Source organism: Hyaena hyaena, unplaced genomic scaffold (genome assembly GCF_003009895.1).
Source record: "Hyaena hyaena isolate Hyena2069 unplaced genomic scaffold, ASM300989v1 scaffold_1141, whole genome shotgun sequence".
Taxonomy (NCBI): Eukaryota; Metazoa; Chordata; class Mammalia; order Carnivora; family Hyaenidae; genus Hyaena; species Hyaena hyaena.
Window position 1 is genome coordinate 470,105 of NW_024081774.1, and position 20,696 is coordinate 490,800.

Genomic DNA, 20,696 nt, shown 5'->3' on the forward strand with positions numbered 1-20,696 from the left:
TATTTCTACATTAACATGTAACACTGAAAACTGACAGCTTATGTTTTCTCTGTTTTACTAAAAAAAAGCAAATTATTTCTCGACTATATTATTTCCTTTCCCCCAGATACTTTCTGTCAATTGTATATAAATACACACATGCATATGCACAGACATGCGCACACGCACACAAACCCTCTTCACGATTTTCATTTCAAATAACATTAATTTTCTAACATTTATTTGTGAATAATGCGGTCTATTTCCTATATATACTTACTAAATCTAAAACTCCCATTCTCAAAAGTTCTTTATTTTTAATTATATTCTTTGGCAAGTATAAGCTGCAACTATACTCTTCATTTTAAGTTGCTACAAATCCAGTATTTTTGTTGTGCAAATTAGCAATTTCTGAACTCCAGTAAAATTTGTATCTTTACTAAATGAAGTTTTGATGGTAAAGAAGAGCAATTTGATTTTGCAGAGGAAAGGGAAGACATTACTTTGATTCATAATTCAAAGAATTCAAATGTGTTTGTGCTCTTCCTATATAGCTCAAAAAGAGAATAAGAAATCATTATTTGATGTATGAGTCAAAACATTTTAATTAAAATATATAAAGGGAGGACAAATTAAGGAAAATTGCTGCAGAGAAGTAGAAATGGATTAACAGTCACTATGTGCCAGGCACTGTTCTATGTACTGGACATGTGTCAAATTTCTTCCACTCCCTTCAAAAGCTTATGGTACAGAGATTAGCATACACATAAATAGTGAAAATGTATGTGTATTTTTAAGTAATCAACATGCCCAAAGTGGACTCACAACCCTGAGATCAACAGTCACACGCTGTACCAACTGAGCCACCCAGACGACACCCTGGCATTATTATAGAGATGAGAGACAAGAAGAAAATGGTGATTCTGGCCAATATGAGAACATGGGAAGGCTTTTGAATCTGCACCAAAAGAAAACCAAAAAATCAAATAACATCCTGTTCAAAGTTACAGGTGTCGAACAAATCAAGTATATTTATTGTAATGCTTTTTTGATAGCTAAATCCTGATAAGATACACTTTGCTTAATCCCTAGCACAGTATTCGCTAACAATACAGTTTTCATCTCTTTGCCCTACGTTTCAATCCAACACAGAAATGAATTGTGAAAGTACTTAAGTTCAACTTGGGCAAAGGATCACAGTAGAGACGACAGCATCACAAAGCCTCCCACTGTCATTTTCAAGTGTTTCTGGGAAAGTCCAGATCTCCACCACTGAGGATTTAGAACACAGTTGAGAGTTAAATGAAAGATAATTATTATTGCTTAGCTTATCCTTAAATTTTCTAATTCAAAAGAAGGATTTATCTCACAGATTTATTACATAATTAGGGCAACTATACATGATAAAAGGAGCAGAGGAATTATGCTGACTGAGAAAGTAGTAATTCACCTGAATCACCTGATGTCATTGCTGACCCTGCTTAAGCCATTAAAATTGGAGGCATGTGCTAAGCCACAGAATATTGCCTGTGATTTATTTATTTATTTACTAGGTACCTATATTTATTTATTTATAGACATGCATAGTTTTGTTGCTGTTGTTTATTTCACATAGATCTTCTTGTAACATCATCACATCATATATAAGAAGCCGGAAGTGTGTTATGGGTGTAGCTATAATTTCAGTTTTTGCCAGGAATTATGTAAAATGCAGGGAATAAAATAAATAAATAATAATTTAAACCCTCAAGGGACTGACAGTCAAGTAGGGAATATGAATATATGACTATTTCATATATGACTACATATATGAAATATAGTATATACAGGGCTGTAAGAGAGATAACAGTAGAGAAACTATGGGATGGATAGTCACTACTATCCATTGATGGAGAACAATGAAGATTTTACTTCCAGTAGATGTTGAGAAATGAGTATAAATTCTCTATGTCAAGGTGGGCAAGAGGATTATGGGACACTATATGATATGTACAAAGGTATGGATGTATGTAATCAGTTACCTGATTAAAAGGAAACCTAAAGAAGTACTTGTTTGTTTGAGTGAATGAAAATACTAAGGAAGTTTGAAGAGAGATTTTAGAGTTTTAGATTAAAAAGCAATTTGATGAATTATTATGATGAAAATATTATGAAAAAATAATTGTTATGGCCAAAAAATATGACCCAGCAAGTCACAGACTTGAGAGTTTTAAAAAGACAATAAAGGAAATAAGTATAAAAAAGTTAAAGGAAGAAAAATAAATTCATCTTTTTTAAAATGTGGAAGAATAGGAGTCTTATTGGGGTATGATGATGCTATTTTGAGCTCTTCTTTTCTAGACCTTAATGAATGTTTGGTGTTTGGCACATGTTCCCATCAGTGTATAAATATGGAAGGGTCATATAAATGTATGTGTGACCACAATTTTCAGGAAAGGAACAACACCTGCATAGCAAAAGGTAAGGTTTTAACAATTATTTCAAGTGCTATTTTAACTTCTATAAATGTCTTATGGGGAAAACAGTGTTTGGTGTTATATTTTAGCAATAATGCCAGAAAATATAAATAAATCTCTTTTTAGTACCAACTAATTTGCCCAGTTGATTAGTTATCATTCTTAATTAATCTGGGATATTTTTAGCATGATTGTCATGTACATGGTTACTGTTATGATCATTTTGTATTTGAAAAAATCTGTCAGAAGGAGGGAAAAGTTTAAAAGCCAATGTGATAGAACATAAAGTATCATTCTTTGTGGCCTGCTGTCAGTGTATTTGAGAAATATTATTATACCAATGGAAAATCAATAACAGGTTAAAGGTAGCATTATAAGGAGAATGGAATTTTGAGTAAGAATTTAAAAAGTTTTAAAATAATTTCCTGCTTTAATTTAGACCTCGTTTTTACTTAGGACTTTAATTTGAAAACTTAATGTCAGGTATTTGGGTTTTTTTAGATATGGATTTTATTGCTAATGTTTTTAGTATATAATATTGTAACATATTGTTAGTTGCAGAGCATAACTGGACAATGTTCATAGGACAGTTACTGCAAGTAGAAAACAACATGATAGAGTGGATTAAGGATGGGGTGTAGAGGTAGATGTACTTGAATTTGAATCCTAGCATTTCCCCTCCTTTCCAATCTGTAGCATCAGGGAAGTTATTAAACTCTCTGAGCCACAGTTCCTCATGTGTAAAATGGAAATATGAATCCCTGCTTTCCATGGTTGTTGTAAGAAAAGGAGATAGATTGTGAAGGTATTAACACAGTGACTGCCATAACATAGCTAACATAACCAAGTGAGAACAATTAAACCTGTAGTGATGAACTATACTTGTTTGTTTAATTTGCAGATAGTATATATTTAATTTAATCTTTATGTTTTTTTTAATATTTTAATTAATATATTCAGAATTCACATTAGGGTTTTACTTGTCTCAGTTTGCAAAGGACATTAGTATTGTATTGTATGTATCAAAGCTTCAGGCTACAAGGATCCACTAGCAGGACTCTAGAAGATACTGACATCATGACGCATCAATGTAGTAAATGCTGATATCTTTTTATAATAAAAAATAAAATATTGGAGATACATAAATATTAGAAGACTCACCATCTCTGAATTTTAATTTCTTAACCTAAAGCAACTCAGATGCATAAACCTAAATCTCAGGAATGTTTGAGGCTTAATGAGTACACACTATAGCATCTGAATATTCTGAATTAAAGCACTAGAACATAATGCATTGCAATTTATCAAATAGAAATCCTTCTGTATAAATAGAATGTCTACTCTAAATACCTAATTTCTACCCATAAGCTAAGTTTCGCCCTGGAAAAACCAGCATCAAGAACTCTTAGAAGTGTTTGGGTAAGTGTGTATTAGAAATAAATCATGAAGACTAAAAACATGATACCAAGTTGGTTGATTTTTATTGAGCAAGAAACTGTGTTAAGAATAATAATTCAAGATAATTTAAAAGTGCAATTTTTGCTTTTACATTAGTTGAAATTTACTTTATTTTTGTATTTTATTATAATAATCTCCAGGCTCTGAAGATCAAGTTCTCTACATTGCTAATGACACTGATATCCTGGGTTTTATATATCCATTCAACTACAGTGGCGATCATCAACAAATTTCTCATATTGAACATAATTCAAGGATAACAGGGATGGATGTATATTATCAAAGAGATATGATTATTTGGAGTACTCAGTTTAATCCAGGTGGAATTTTCTACAAAAGGATCCATGGCAGAGAAAAAAGGCAAGCAAACAGTGGCTTGATTGTAAGTAAATAACATTGACTATTTGAAGGCTCATAACTTTCCACCTCCCTGTGTTGTTTACTTTTTAAATCTATCAGTCACAATATCTGACTATAAGAGGTAATTTAATATATTCAATAATTTTTCCCAGTATTCTTCCTATATAAAAATAAAACATTTCCCTACTCATTTATTCTCACAGCTGCATGATTTAATTGTATGATACTATGTTTTTGTTTTAATACATTTGCTCTAGCTACACAAGAATGGCAATGCTTCTAGTGCATTTTATATTTTGCAGTATTTAACTTTATATTATGAACGTGAATTTTTCCCCCATGAGATGAGATTGGCAATCATTACTTTTCCACATTAGAAAATAAGCTGTCAAAGCCATGCAGGGAATATCATTTCATTTTGAACCATATCATAAATATACTTCTCTTCTAGGGGAAGAGATCAACTCAATCATGGAACCATTTCTTCTGACTCTTGATAACTATATTTCAGGAAACATCCTAAAAAGAGCATTATTGTTTGCTGGTATATGATGGACATGTTGATTATCATGGTTATTCCTTTTGAGAAAAAATAAACTAGAACATTTGTTTAGATCTGTGGTTATAGACTATCCTTTCTTTGTTTTAGGGCATGTCAATTTACGGTGTATTTTATATTTTGAAGTAACCTGGGAGAAAATTGACAGATAAATACTTATTTTTATGGGTCCTGGCTCATTCCCATACAACAAAAAAGTCAAGTACTGGCACAGTAGGATATAATTGAAGCTTTATATTTGAAAAGAATCATAAGCACCTATCTAGATGCCCTATCTTTTACAGTGGTATCTACCATAAAGATTTGAACTGCATGAATAACATTTGAATGAAATTTGGAAGATACTTTTATCAGGTAGACAGCAATAATCTGGTTTTCAATGAAGTCATATTAGCTTTCTAATTCATCTTAGTAACCTAAGGAATTAACTTGAGTAAAAATCCATATATATCAGAGTTGTTTCTTCAACTCCTCCTACACCAAAACACCACCTTTAGTTCTATTAAGAACAGTTCTAGGAGAAAGCCAAGAAATTTAGATCACTCTGTCTTTCTTCACTCACTTGCTATTAGACCAAAAAGTTGGTCAGTCTTAACTAGCTTTAACTTTCTCTATCCATAAAACACAAATCTGCTTTGCAAAAACATTGCTCCTATGGTACCATTTCATCTCTTATTAATGAAGTGATAAAGAGTATTTGCTGTGGAGTTACATTGCCTGGGTTTTAATCTTGTTCCTATTGCTTATTAGCCTCTTAGCTTCTCTGACCCCTTTATTTCATGAGGTTTTAGTGAGAAATATATGTATATATGTATGTATATATGTATACATATATACGCACATATATTATGTTTGTGTTAATATTTCTTGTCACATAATTAGTACTATATAGATGATTGCTATTAACATGATGATGATGACAGTGATGTTGATGATGATTGACAAGATATTTTTCTCTATGATGCATATTATCACATGAAGAATTATTTTTAACTTACTTTTGTCTGAATTTTATTTTCTAAAAATACATCTTGAATTTGATATAATTTTTCCAGTGAAGCTTATTTGATAGTTATTTTAGTTTTATCCTTGGGGAAATTAATAATTAATTATAATCAGTGTCTTCTAGTAAACAGAATTTATTGTAGATCAGAAGCCAAATTTGATTACTATCTGATAATTAAGTTTTTAGTCTTATACATAAAAATACATAAATATATGTTTTATGTGGATGTTGTATATTTATTTACATGTATACATTTAATACGTATTTTAATTTTTACTTTTATGACTGTACTATAGAATCTCTTGTAACTAAAGGCAAAGCTACTGATTAGCCTTTTCTTCATAGAATTATGAAACCTCATTTCATCTTTTAATGGTAGTGATTATATGTGCTGTATCATCTAGATTTTGTTTCTCTCTCTCTCTCTCTCTTCAGACCTACTCAGAGCTAACAGGATTTACTAGGTACATTTTCTAGGATTCTATCATAGCTAATTAAATGTCATGATTTTAGGACTGGGACCTCTGAGCCATGAGTTTTAGGACCATGTTCTAAGCCATTGAGCACTCCATAGAAATTCCAACCAACACACTGCAATCAAAACAAAACTTAAGACTATACAGATGAGGGAAATTATTTAACTTCACTTCCTAAATCTGTTTTTGTAACCCTGATACCTCAATATTAAATATGGAATAAGCCCATTCTTAACATCTTTTTTTTAAATAACTTATTGTCAAGTTAGCTAACATACAGTGTATACAGTGTAGTCTTCACTTCGTAAGTAGATTCTTAGGATTCATCACTTACATACAACACCCAGTGCTTATCCAAACAAGTGCCCTCCTCAAGGCCCATCACCCATTTCCCCACCCCCACCCATTTGCCCTCCATCAACCCTCAGTTTGTTCTCTGTATTTAAGGGTCTTTTATGGTTGGCTTCCCTCTCTGTTTGTAATTTATTTTTCCTTCCCTTCCCCTATCGTCTTCTGTTAAGTTTCTCAAATTCCACATATGAGCAAAAACATGATATCTGTCTTTCTCTGACTTATTTCACTTAGCATAATATCCTCCACTTCCATCTACATTGTTGCAAATTGGCAAGATTTCATCCTTTTTCACTGCCAAGTAGTATTCCATTGGGTATATATGCCACATCTTCTTTATCATTTCATCACTTGATGGACATTTGGGCTCTTTCCATACTTTGGCTATTGTTGATAGTGCTGCTATAAATACTGGGGTCCATATGCCCCTTCAAAACAGCACCCCTGTATCCTTTGGATAAATACCTAGTAGTGCAATTGCTGGGTCATAGAGCAATTCTGTTTTTAGTTTTTTGAGGAACCTCACACTGTTTTCCAGAGTGGCTGCACCAGTGTGCATTTCCACCAACAGAGCAAGAGGGTTTGCCTTTCTCCACATCCTCGCCAACATCTGTTGTTCCTTGAGTTCCTAAATTTAGCCACTCTGACCAGTGTGAGTTGGGATCTCAATGTGGTTTTCATTTGTATTTCCCGGATGATGAGAGATGTTAAACATCTTTTCATGTGTCTATTAGCCATCTGAATGTCTTCTTTGGAAAGGTGTCTAGTCTTGCCTTTTGCCCATTTCTTCACTGGAGTATTTGTTATTTGGGTGTTGAGTTTGATAAGTTCTTTATAGATTTTGGATACTGACCCTTAATCTGATATGTCATTTGCAAATAGCTTCTTCCATTCCATTGGTTGCCTTTTACTTTTGTTGATTGTTTCCTTTGCTGTCAGAGGCTTTTTATCTTGATGAGGTCCTAATGGTTCATTTTTGCTTTACTTCCCTTGCCTTTGGAGACCTGTCAAGTAAGAAGTTGCTGCAGTCAAGGTCAAAGAGACTGCTGCCTGTTTTTCATCTCTAGGATTTTGATGGTTTCCTGTCTCACTTTTAGGTCTTTCATCCATTTTGAATTTATTTTCGTGTATGATAAAAGAAAATACACAGTTTCATTCTTCTATATGCTGCTATCCAGTTCTCCCAGCACCATTTGCTAAAGAGACTTTTTTTCCATTGGATACTCTTTCCCGCTTTCTCAAAGATTAGTTGGTCATACATTTGTGGGTCCAGTTCTGGGTTCTCTATTCTATTGCACTGTTCTATGTGTCTATTTTTGTTCCAGTCTTACTGTCTGGATGATTACAGCTTTGTAGTACAGGCTAAAGTCTGGGATTGTGATACCTCCAGTTGGGTTTTCTTTTTCAACATTACTTTGGCTTCTCAGGGTCTTTTGTGGTTCCATACAAACTTTAAGATTGTTTGCTCTAGCTCTGTGAAGAATGCTGGTGCTATTTTGATTGGGATTGCATTCAATGTGTAGATTGCTTTGTGTAGCATTGACATTTTAACAATATTTGTTATTCCAATCTGTGAGAATGGATTTTTTTTCCATTTCTTTGTATATTCTTCAATTTCTTTCAGTAGATTTCTATACTTTTCAGTGTACAGATCTTTTACCTCTTTGGTTAAGTTTTATTCCTAGGTATTTTATGGTCCTTGGTGCATTTGTAAATGGGATAAATCCCTCGAGAACTCTTTCTGTTGCTTCATTATTGGTATATGGAATTGCAACTCATTTCTTTGTGTTGTTTTTATATCCTACAACTTTGCTGAATTTATGTATTAGTTCTAGCAGACTTTTGGTTGAGTCTGTTGGGTTTCCATATAGAGTATCATGTCATTTGTGAGAAGTGAAAGTTTGACATTCTTTGCCAATTTGGATCCTTTTTTATTTTGTTTTGTTGTTGGATTGCTGTGGCTAGGACTTCCAACACTATATTAAACCACAGTGGTGAGAGTGGACATCCCTGTCATGTTTCTGATCTCAGGGGAAAAGCTCTCAGTTTTTCCCCATTGAGGATGATTTTACCTGTGGGCCTTTCATAGATGGCCTTTATGATATAAGGTATGTTCCTCCTATCCTGACTTCCTCGAGGGTTTTTATTAAAAAATGATGCTAAATTTTGTCCAGTGTTTTTTCTGCATCTACCAGAAGGGTCATATGGTTTTTATCCTTTCTTCTCTTACTGGATGTATCTCGTTGGTTGAGTTGCAAATATTAAACCAGCCCTGCAGCTCCGGATTGGGCTTGATCATGGTGAATAATCCTTTAATATACTGTTGAATTTGATTTGCTGATTATCTTGTTGAGAATTTTTTGCATCCATGTTCATCAGGGATATTGGCCTGTAACTCTCCTTTTTAGTGGGGTCTTTGGTTTGAGAATCAAGGTAATACTGGCTTTGTAGAATGAGTCCAGAAGCTTTCTTTCCATTTCTATTTTTTGAAACAGCTTAAGAAGAATAGATATTAACTCTGCTTTAAATGTCTGGTAGAATTCCCCTGGGAAGGCATCTGGCCCATGGCTTATTTGTTGGGAGATTTTTGATAACCCATTCCATTTCTTTGCTGATTATAGATCTGTTCAAATTTTCTATTTCTTCCCATTTGAGTTTTGTTAGTGTATTGGTATCTAGGAATTTGTCCATTTCTTCCAGGTTGTCCAGTTTGTTGACATATTATTTTTCGTAATATTCTCTAATAATTGTTTGTGCTTCTGTGGTGTTGGTTGTGCTCTGTCTTCTTTCATTCATGATTTTATCTATTAGAGTCTTCTTTTTGAGAAGTCTGGCTAGAGTTTTATTAATGTTGTTTATTCTTTAAAGAAACTAGCTCTTAGATTTATTGATCTGTTTTACTGGGTTTGGGGGGAAGGAGGTCCTATATTGTTTATTTTTTCTCTGATCTTTGTTATTTTCCTTTTTCTGTTTGCTTTGGGCTTTCTTTGCTGCTGTGTTTCTAGTTCCTTAGGTATGAGCTTAGGTTCTGTATTTGGGAAATTTCTTTTTTGAGAGAGGCAGGATTGCAATGTATTTTTCTCTTAGGACTGCCTTTGCTTGATGAAGCACCAAAGTGTTTGCACTGTCATGTTTTCATTTTCATTTGCTTCTGTATATCTTTTAAATTTCTTTTTAATTTCCTGGATGACCCATTCATTCTTTGGTAGGATGTTCTTTAATCTCAATGTATTTGGAGGCTTTCCAAAATTTCTTTTGTGGTTGATTCAAGTTTCACAGCATTATGATCTGAAAATATTTATTGTAGGATCTCAATCCTTTTATATTGTTGAAGGCTATATTGTTACCCAGTGTGTGATTTATTTTGGAGAAGTTCCATGTGCACTCGAGAGGAATGTGTATTCTGCTGCTTTTGGATGAAAAGTTTTGAATATATCTGCTAAGTCCATCTGGTCCAGTAAGTCATTCATAACCATTGTTTTCTTACTGATTTTCGGCCTAGATTATCTGTCCATTGTGGTAAGTGGAGTATTAAAGTCCCCTACAATCACGGTACTGCTGTCTAAACATAAACATATTATTTATTTTTGTGATTAATTTATTTATATATTTAGGTGTTACCACATTGGGGGCATAAACATTTAAAACTGATAGTTCTACTTGAATGATTGACCCCTTAATTATAATATAATGCCCTTGACATCTCTTGTTGCAGTCTTTATTTTAAAAACCTAGCTTGTCTGATACAAGTATAGCTACTCCAGCTTTCTTTGACGTCTGGTAGCATGACACATAGTTGTCCATCCCCTGACTTTCAAACTACAGGTCTCTTCACATCTGAAATGAGTCTCTTGTAGGCAACCTATAGATGGATGCTTTTTTTTTTTTTTTTTTTTTTTTTTTTTTTTTTTTTTTTTTTTTTTTTTTTTTGGGCATTCAGTCCATTTCCATTCTGAGTGATTATTGAAAGATATGAATTTAGTATCATTGTGTTATCTGTAGGTTTCCTGCTTGTGGTGATGCCTCTGGTCCTTTTTAGTCTTTGGTGCTTTCTACTCACAGAGTACTCATGATTGCCTGCAGGGCTGGTTTAGTGGTCATGAACTCCTGTAGGTTTTGTTTGTCTGTGAAAGCCTTTATCTCTCCTTCTATTCTGAATGACAGCCTTGCTGGATAAAGGATTCTTGGGTGCATTTTTTTTTTATCCTGTTCAGCACATTGAATGTTTCCTGCTACTCCCTTCTGTCTTGCTAAGTTTTAGTGGACAGGTCTCCTACTACTCTCATATGTCTAACCTTGTAGGTTAAGGCCCATTTGTCTCTAGCTGCTTTCAGAAATCTTGCTTTATTATCTTTTTATTTTGCCAGTTTCACTATGGTATGTCATGGTGTTGACCTGTGTTTGTTGATATTGAAGGAAGTTTTCTGTTCCTCCTAGACTTGGATGTCTGCATACTTCCCCAGATTAGGAAAGCTCTCAATTTGTAATTTGTTCAAATAATCATTCTGCCCCTTTCTCTCTTCTGCTTCTTCTGGAACTCCTATGATATGGATATTATTTTGTTTCATTGAATCATTTAGGGCTCTAAATCTCCCCTCTGGTCTAATAATTTCCTTTCCCCTTTTTTCTCAGCTTCATCATTTTCCATACTTTTATTCTCTATTTAACCAATTCTCTCCTCTGCCTCTTCTACCACCGCATCAAGTTTATTTTGCATCTCATTTACAGCATTTCTTATTTCATTATGACTATTTCTTAGGTCCTTGATCTCTGTAGCAATAGATTCTCTGCTGTCTTCTATGCTCTTATCAAGCCCAGCTATTAGTCTTATGACTGTTATTCTAAATTCTTGTTCAGATATATTGTTAATATCTCTTTTGAGCAATTCTCTGGCTATCATTTCTTCCTGAAAGTTCTTTTGAGTAGAATTTTTCCATTTCATTATTTTGGTTAGTTTTCTGTCTTTTATGTGTCTTAATAGCTTGTTATATGCCCCGCTCCTGTGAGTACTACTATATTAAAATGGGGTCATATGCTGTCCAGAACCTGACATTTCAGGAAGTGTTTTTGGAATGTGTTACATGCACTCTGTTGTTGATTCTTTAGTTGCTTTATCTCACTGCTCATAGTAGTGGATTGGACCTTGCACCAGGTGTGCTTTGATTTGTTCATTGAAGTAAACCTGGAAAAAAGGAGAAAAGGGGCAGGGGCAGAAACTTTATCCCATACAAAGAGCAAAATTACAGGAGTGGGAAAAAAAGACCAGGCAGGGAATCAAAGAAATTATAAGGGTTAATTGAGAGAGAGAGAGAGAGAGGGCATGGATTATAAAGAAAGAGATACAGAAAAGGTATAAAAAGAATAGAGTAAAAATGCCTGATTAAACAAACACCAGAACAGAGAAAAAGAGAACAAAAAAGGACTACATATATATAAGATTTTACCAACTCTTTTATGTATATATATAAATATGTATAATTCTTATATATATTTGATTTGATATATATATATATTTTTTTTTTGGTCAACTCTTCTATATATACATATATATAAATCAGAAACTGTGAGGCTGGTTCCAAAGGAGGAAGAAAGAAAAAGGAGAATATAAAGGAAAAGAGAAGAAGGAAAAACTTAATGATAATACTAATAATTTAAAAATTAAAAATTAAAAAAAAACACACTATCATACAAAACTTCAAGACGATTGTCTGTTGGTGACTGGAAACCGGTGACTGTGCTGGTACGGAGGAGAGACTGTCTGGTTTGGTCAGTGTCAGTCCCATTCTGGCAGATAAGCAGTTACTTGGCACAGGGGAGCAGGGTTTGGTGTAAGCACGTCCGGCCTCCACTCGGATCCACTGTCCTGTTCCCTGAAGCCCCACTGTGTTGGTGATGGGGAGAAAAATGCAGACACCCCAGCCTCTCCTCCCTGGACTGGGTGTCTCAAACCACGCTGTTTAGGCAGCCCTCACAGAGTAGCTTGGGCAGCCTGCTTGCCCTTCTCTACATTCTCCCACACCTCCTAGGTGCTTGTCTGGGGTTCAAAACCTGATTTCTTAAAGGATCACATTCCGCAGGGACCTTGTTCTGGGGTAATGCCACTCTGTCCCATTGACAAAGGCTTCTGGCTGGCACCTGCAGAGTCTTTTATCCTTGAGAGAGGGCAATCTACCCTCTCCCCACAGTACTAAAAGGAGGGAGACTTTTCTCTCCCAGTATTCCCCCAAGGTCTCTACCGTGCCCTGGAGCTGGTTCCCCTCTTCCCAAGGCACATGTACACTCTGGCTCTGGTCCTGAGAAAGTTGTACAACCCTGAAAACTCCAGTCTTTAGCTCCTACGGCTATTTGTAAAGTGGAAACTGGCTCTCAATATTTCTCATTCCCCAGTCTGTGGTCCAGAGAGGTTTTTCTCTTGTCCAAATACAATGCCACACTTTTGCACCCTGTCTCTTCCTTCTGTTTCTCTACCAAAGTTGTTCCCTCTCCATGCCTATTTGCATACATGCACCTCTGTCCCCCGAGGCTGTCTCTTTCTACATGTGGAGGTTTTTCTGTCACTCTGCAGCCTGTGTGGCTCATATTCCAAGTGTTATGACCTCAATACTGCTGTGTTTGAGGGATGAGGGAAATTCTGGTCCCCCTATTCTCAACCATATTATCAAAGCCAAAAGACTTAAGATCTTCTCCTCCTCCTCCTCCTCCTCCTCCTTTTAATGTTTATTTATTTGTAAGGGAGAGACAGACAGAGATGAGTGGGGGAGGAACAGAGAGAGAGGGAGACACAGAGTCTGAAGCAGGCTACAGGCTCTGAGTTGTCAGCACAAAGCCTGATGTGGCACTCGAACTCATTAACAGTGAAATCATGACCTGAGCTGAAGTCGGATGCTTAACCAACTGAGCCACCCAGGTGCCCCGAAGAGACTTATCATCTTGATTTAATGAGTAGTGTGCATTATCAAATGATTAAATGACTCACCTATGTCCATTCTGCTATATTGTGACCGAATTTAGAGTTTAACTTGAGATAACTGTTACATCTCTAAGTCTCTGCTTACTTATCTGAAAAACAACTGTCATATCGAAGTAGAAAATTTCTAAAGTCCCTTCCAGAAAGTAAATATGTATTTTTTCCAAAAGGCATATGGCATAGTTTATGTCTATCTAGTTGTTTACCTGGACAATCTGTTTTTATTCCTCTGAAATCCAGCTTATGTTTAAGATTTGATTTTTTACCCCCTCTGAATTACTCTTCCATGTACGGTATCTGCTTTTTTTTTTTTTTTTTTTTTTTTTTTTTTTTTTTTTTTTTTTTTTTTTTTTTTTTTTTTTTTTTTTTTTTTTTTTTTTTTTTTTTTTTTCCATCTCCAGCTAGTCATCCAAAAATTTAATGAGCATGCAATCTATTTAATCTTCTAAGTTTTGACACAAATAAGAAATGATACTGACCTGAGAATTCCCTACCTTGTGGAAAATGAAGCTCAAGATTTTTCCCACAGCTGAATATGGAACATTGGTTTCTATCTCTGAATCCAGAGGTGAAAGAAAGAAAAATACAAAAATGAAACTACGGATTCTTTACTTAAAACCACTCTATCAGTGAACCAAATGGAAGGAGTTAGCCTTGTGATACTAGGACGTCTTGAAGTATATTCACAGATACTAAAAATATTGGAATATTTTCATCCCAGTAAAGTGTAGAAAATATTTTGTATCAGAAATTGGAAGAACATTACTCAGACAACTAAATGTTAACTGAAGTCCATTCCAAAGGAAAGTAATTTTCAATATGATCTTTTTTTGGAAGTCGTGAAGGGAATAGTCTTCTGTAATCTGTGAAAATGGCTTGAATACTAATTATGATTATAAATTTAAATTTCAAATGCAGGCTAAGTTATTTATAGGTAGAAATGCTTATGATTTTCTAGCCCCCTGGGCTATACAAAATGGATGGATTTTTTTTTCCTTTAAGAAAATTAAATAATTTAAAAATTAAATAATTTAAAACTTAAAAGGCAGACATGATTCAATCTATATGTAAAGCATAATGAGATTTCTGAATTTAAATTTTAGTAGTCAGAACAGAATTTGATAGCATTATGCGACAATTGTACATACTTTCTGGCAATTTATCATTTCTAGTATGAAATGCTGTACAGCAAAGTACATGATGACAGGCACTATAAAGTAGGTCAATATTTGGGAAAATGCAAATTATTTTAAAAATACAGATTAGATTTTTACCATTAAAGAGCTAAATATTCTGAGCAAAACAATGGTTTATCTGATTTACCTGATTTTGAGAAATGAATATAAGATACCATTTTGGGCATATTCTCTATTATGGCAGAAGAGGATGTTCAGAATGAACATGCTCACTTATTTATTTATTAATAATCCTATCTTGTCTTCAACAAGTTGAATAAGAAATTAGTTTTTCCAGAAAGCTTTTAAGAAAATATCTGTTTTATTTAATAGGTTTCAATTTTTTTAATTTTTTTTTTTTTTTGAGAGAGATTGAGAGCACAAATGGGGGAGGTACAGAGACAGAGGGAGACAGAGGATCCTAAGCATGCTCTGTGCTGAGAGCACAGAGCCCCATGTGGGGCTCGAATTCATGAACTGTGAGACCATGACCTGAGCCATGGTTGGACAGTTAACTAACTAAGATGACCAGGCACCCCAATAGGTTTCAATTTTTAACTGGAGTCCTAGCTATAAACCTCAAACCCAATATATGGGTTGGTGTGTGCATCACACATACACGTGTGCATTAGGTGTGTGTATGTACCCACACATAAGTGGATGTGTGTGTGTGTGTGGGGGGGTCACCTGGGTGGCTGAGTTGTTTAAGCATCCGACTTCAGCTCAGGTCATGATCTCACGGTTCATGAGTTCAAGCCCCATGTCAGGCTCTGTGCTGACAGCTCAGAGCCTGAAACATGCTTCAGATTCTGTATCTCCCTCTCTCTCTGACCCTCCCCTGCTCATGCTGTCTCTCTCTCTCTCTTTCTCTCTCTCTGTTTCTCTCTCTCAGAAATAAATAAAACATTAAAAAAATTATAAGTGGATGTCTGTGTGTGTGTACATGTTTTCGCAAAAACTTCAAAGTCTTGCTTTAGGACCTTGGAATACTAGTAAATATAGGGTTTTTTTTCCATTTTTAAATTTATTTTCTTTATTATTATAAACTCTACCTAGAATTTGTCTATTCACTCAGCAAGAATACTTTTCAAACCATCTGAGATTATTCCAACAGTTAACAACTACAATAATTTATTATGATTACTTTGGAGGAAATCTGAAACTGTCAAATCATTAAATTATTGCCGTTTTATGGCTTGATTTTTGTTGATGCAGAAGACAGGCACTCAGCAATCCATACTGAATAGAGTTAAATGTTTCTGTAACAGTTGCAATCAATACTCAGAATTTTACAGAATATAAATTTTATAAGGACTATGTAAAATATATGATTCCACAATTAATAATTCTGAGGATATTATTGAACATATTATATAGCATTTTAAGGTGTACCAGTCCAGTTTTATCCATACCTAAAGCTTTATTTAAGGAGTTCTGTTTGTTAGGTTTGGTGTTCATTTCTGAGATGTAAAATGATAACAGACTCTTATTTTCATGAAGTTTATACTCTGGAGAGCAAAGACAAAGTCAAGTAAACTCATAAATAAGTATATACCAAAAATTATAATTTTGAAAATTATATTGCAGGAAATACAGAATGGACTGAGAAAGAAAAACTCAGATATTCTATGTCTTCTTTGGATAGGATGATTAATAAAGCGCATTTGAAGATAGGAGATACGAGCTGAGACCTAAAAGATGAGGAAGTAATGTCATCTTATTTAAGTCTAAGACAACTATTTCACTTTTATGTAGAAGATGGATTTGGTGAGGGAAAAGGTGGAACAGAAAAAGACCACATAGGAGGATTGTACTCCAACCTGGTACACAAATAGTGCTGGGTTGCAGTATTATAGTCTAAAAAATGGAAGGTAGTGAGTAGAAGTTTAGCTAACAATGTTTACAAATAGAATGAATGTAGAAAATAAGGATAGAAAGGACTCAAGACCTAGATTTTACAAATTGATGGATAGTGAAATGATAAACTATGGGGTCAGCTTTAGTCTATAAGAGACCCAAGTGAGTTGTCAAATAGCCAGTGATGTATTCAAGGTTTGGCCTTAGTCTCTGTACTAGAGATATGCCTTAAGGAACAGAGGTATAGAGATATCTAGAACCAGGAAGAGAGTACAGGTCAACTAAAGAAGCACTCAGAACCAAGCTCTGAAGCCAGAATAAAATGATGACAGTGAGTGTGAAATGTATTAGGAGAATACAAGAGAATATAGAGACACAGAAACTAAGAGAGGAGAGTATTTTGAGAGATTGCAGTTATATCTCTAGCAGTGCCAAAGATCAAGTAAATGAGGACAAAGAAATTTTTAGTAAGTTTTGTGACAGATATCAATTAAAGACATTGACAAATTGTAAAAGTCATGGAGGAAGCAGACATCAGAAAACATTCAGTGGTTCTACATCAGTGGTCCTCAACTGAGGATGATCTCCCACTCTTCAGGGGTCCCTCAGGGGACATTTGGCAATGTCTGGAGATATTTTTTTATTGTCACAACCAATGGGGTATTGCTGACATCAGGTGAATATAGTAGAGACCAGGGAGATTGCTTACCACTCTCCAATACAGACTAGTCCCTCACAACATGAATTATTGTGACTAAAATATCAATAGTTGAGAAACTTTATTCTGCATCTTACTAATAACAGTCTCCCCAATTAAACTTTAAGTAGATCTTTTCTGTTTGTTACATCATTTTATGCAATAATAATCCTATACAAAATGATTGTAAGATGAATCGCCAATATAGTTATTCTTTTATTCTTTTATTTTCCCTTCCCTCTTAATATTAGAATACCTACAGTCCCCAACCTTGATCTCTTATTGCTACCTTTCCTCATTTCCTTGCAGAGTTTATATAGTGTCATGGTTTAACACATATCCACATGCTAACAATTACAAAATTGATACCAGGTTTTGTTCAAATACTTAATTTGCTTTTTCTTTTGGATTTTAAAAAAATGTTCCCAAAGTAGCATGCCTAAAAATAAATTTCTCATAATTCACAAAACCTGCTTCCCTAATTTCGTTTAATGGCAAATCCATTTTCTAGATTCTCAGAGTGAAAATTTTGGAATTAGTATTGATCCTTCTCTCATAATTCCAAAATCAGGCAGTCATATAAATGCACTTTCACCATATATCTACAAGCTAACTACCTTATGTCAGCTTGACTGCAAGTACCTGTCTTTGAACCACTATCTTTCTTCTGACTTAGTGCAGGAGACTCCTAACTGATCTCCTTGCTTTTCTTCTTACTCACCACAAAGTCACCAGAATGCTCCTTCTAAGACACAAATTAGATCACATGACATCTCTGATCGATGATCCCTAGTGGTCCCCCATTGCAAAAAACCAAATTTCTCCTAATGTCTTACAAGGGTTTAAAAGATCTGGTCTCCTGCTACTTTTCTGACTTCATCTCCTATTAATTTTTCCCTTACTCACTCATCTTCAGGGATGCTTTAGTATTTGGTATTTGTAAAACCCATTAGTACCTGCTAATGTCAGGCCTTTCCTGGAATGTTATCTTGGTCTAAATGTTTTTCAGCCAGATATTCTACATGGTTCAATACCTGAATTCCTTCAAGAATTTGATCAAATGTCATCTTCTGAATACTTAATGTACCGATAGTTGAAATCTATTATCCTCTACCATTCTAGATTCTCAACACCCTACTCAATTTTCTTTTCTTCCCATTCTCATAGTGCATGTCTTTGTTAAACTGCCGTATTATTTACACATCTATTATGTTTATTATCTACTCTGTACCTTTCTTGCTAGATATAAATTCCCATGGCAGATATTTTTGCTATTTTGTCCACAACTATATGTAATTCTAACATCTAAAACAGAGCCTGTCCTAAAGCAGTTACATAATTTTTAAGAGGTTACAAGCAATAAATTAAATGAAAATATTTGGTATATACATTGGAATAGTATATTGATCTTGAAAGTTATACTTTACAAATTTTTCTTCTCATCCTCAGTATTCATCACAAGATCAAATCTTTTTATCTACAGATACATCTGATTTTCATCCACTTCTGTCTCACAAAAACTTAGATTATAATTCCACATTCTCCTTTCTGAGACCCATTGAGTAAACCTCCTCTGATTATCCCATATCCATTTCTGATCCCCTGTCCTAAGCGATTCTCCACGCCATAGCCAAAAATAATCTTAAAACATTAATATATATAATCATCATATCTCCCCACTTAAATCCTTCCAGTGGATTCCCATAGAAAAATCATTGGCTTAGGGCCACATGGGTGGCTCAGTTGGTTAAGCATACTGTCATGATCTCCCAGGTCATGAGTTCGAGTCCCACTTTGAGTTCACTGCTGTCAGGGAAGAGCCTGTTTCAGATCTTTTGCCCCTTTGCCCCTCCCCTACTCATCCTCTCTCAAAAATCAATAAACTTAACAAAAAGAAAAATCATTGGTTTATAAGACTCTGGACGATATCCAGTCTCATTTTGCACCACACCCTTCCCATTTCCTTATACCCCTATGAACATATACCCACAAACACACATTTCTTCTAGCTATAAACATACCGTATTTAATTTCCAGGAATGCAACTTCATTTCAGAATCTTCAAGCATGCTCTTTCCTCTGCCTCCCTTAATTATCTTGGTGAACCAAAGCTTCTTTATTAAGAAGATATCACTTTCGCTGTATTAACATTGGTTTGCTCAGGCAAGATCTTAGCCTACATAATGTATGTTCAGGTCTTCCAAAATTGAACCCACTTCCACTGTTTGAAGAGACAGGCTCACAGAAAGATTGATTATCATCTAAAGAATACCATTTGAATGCCCAGGAAGTATCCTACAAGGTGACTTCATTTTTACTCCAGGTTCTGTTTAGACTTGGAAATCTAGTTTCCAAGTTTATCATGACCTGAGCTGAAGTCAGATGCTTAACCGACTGAGCCAACCAGATGCCCCTAGAATGAAAAATATTTTAAACTGTCATATAATTCAATGTTTAGAATCTGAAGAATTTTATAGTTCATCTAATCCAAAGCCTTTATTTTATATATTACATCATTTTTAGACAAACTAGGATAAAGTTTTACACCAAGTTTCTGATTCCAAATTTCATGTGCTTTTTAGTCTTCCATATCTTTTGTTTACCTGATGGTGTAAAGAAGGTTTTGAGAGCCAGTTTTGCACTTTTATTTTTTTTTTTTGGAGGGAGGATTGTAAATGATGAGTAAATTTAAGTAACACTGAGTATGCTAAAAAAAAAAAAAAAAAAAAGAAAGAAGAAGATAAAGTCACATACAATATTGAGTCTATAATCCAAAGATAAATGTGGTCTTTTGGGAAATTGTCTGAGAATCACATACTTTTTACTTAGTTCCTTTTCCCTCAATAGGAGTTTGTACCAGGACGATATAGTCTTAATATAGATAATATAGCTTTAAAATTATTCAGATTGAAATAATCTGTTCTTCAGAATAAAGTTTAAATAGAAGCCAGGGGTTTCCTTCCTGAAGTGTTTTTGGAACTCTTACACATTCTAGCTCCAAATATAACTATTTTTTTGGTTCTTTTTGGATTTCCCCATTGCTGTATGAGCTTCTAGATTGAAATAATATATACCTACATATTTTATAGTAGTATTAAGCTGTGTAATTTAGTAATGTTTAGAATTTGCATAGTCATTATTTTGCTTCTATATCCTGGTTTTTGAGTATTTAATCTGACTCATATATTGTGAACCAAAAATGTAAAGGCCCTTTCCGCTTAATATGGTACACACACACACACACACACACACACACACACACACATCTAGAGCGGCTTTACATCTTTGTTTTAATAGCGTTATATTACAGGATAATTAACTTTAGTAAAATAAACCAGATTTTTTCTCATATGAA

The 20,696-nt window shown here is 34.4% G+C and overlaps 1 protein-coding gene across 1 annotated transcript in view; it reads left to right on the top strand.

The window, feature by feature from the left end:
- LRP1B (LDL receptor related protein 1B) overlaps window positions 1–20,696 on the top strand; it is a gene marked incomplete at its 5' end in the record, with an annotated part of 553,279 nt that overhangs the window by 466,961 nt on the left and 65,622 nt on the right. The window contains 2 exons of the mRNA XM_039222492.1: window positions 2,320–2,439; window positions 4,034–4,275. Coding sequence (XP_039078423.1) covers window positions 2,320–2,439; window positions 4,034–4,275 — 362 coding nt within the window. The remainder of the gene's footprint in view (window positions 1–2,319; window positions 2,440–4,033; window positions 4,276–20,696) is intronic.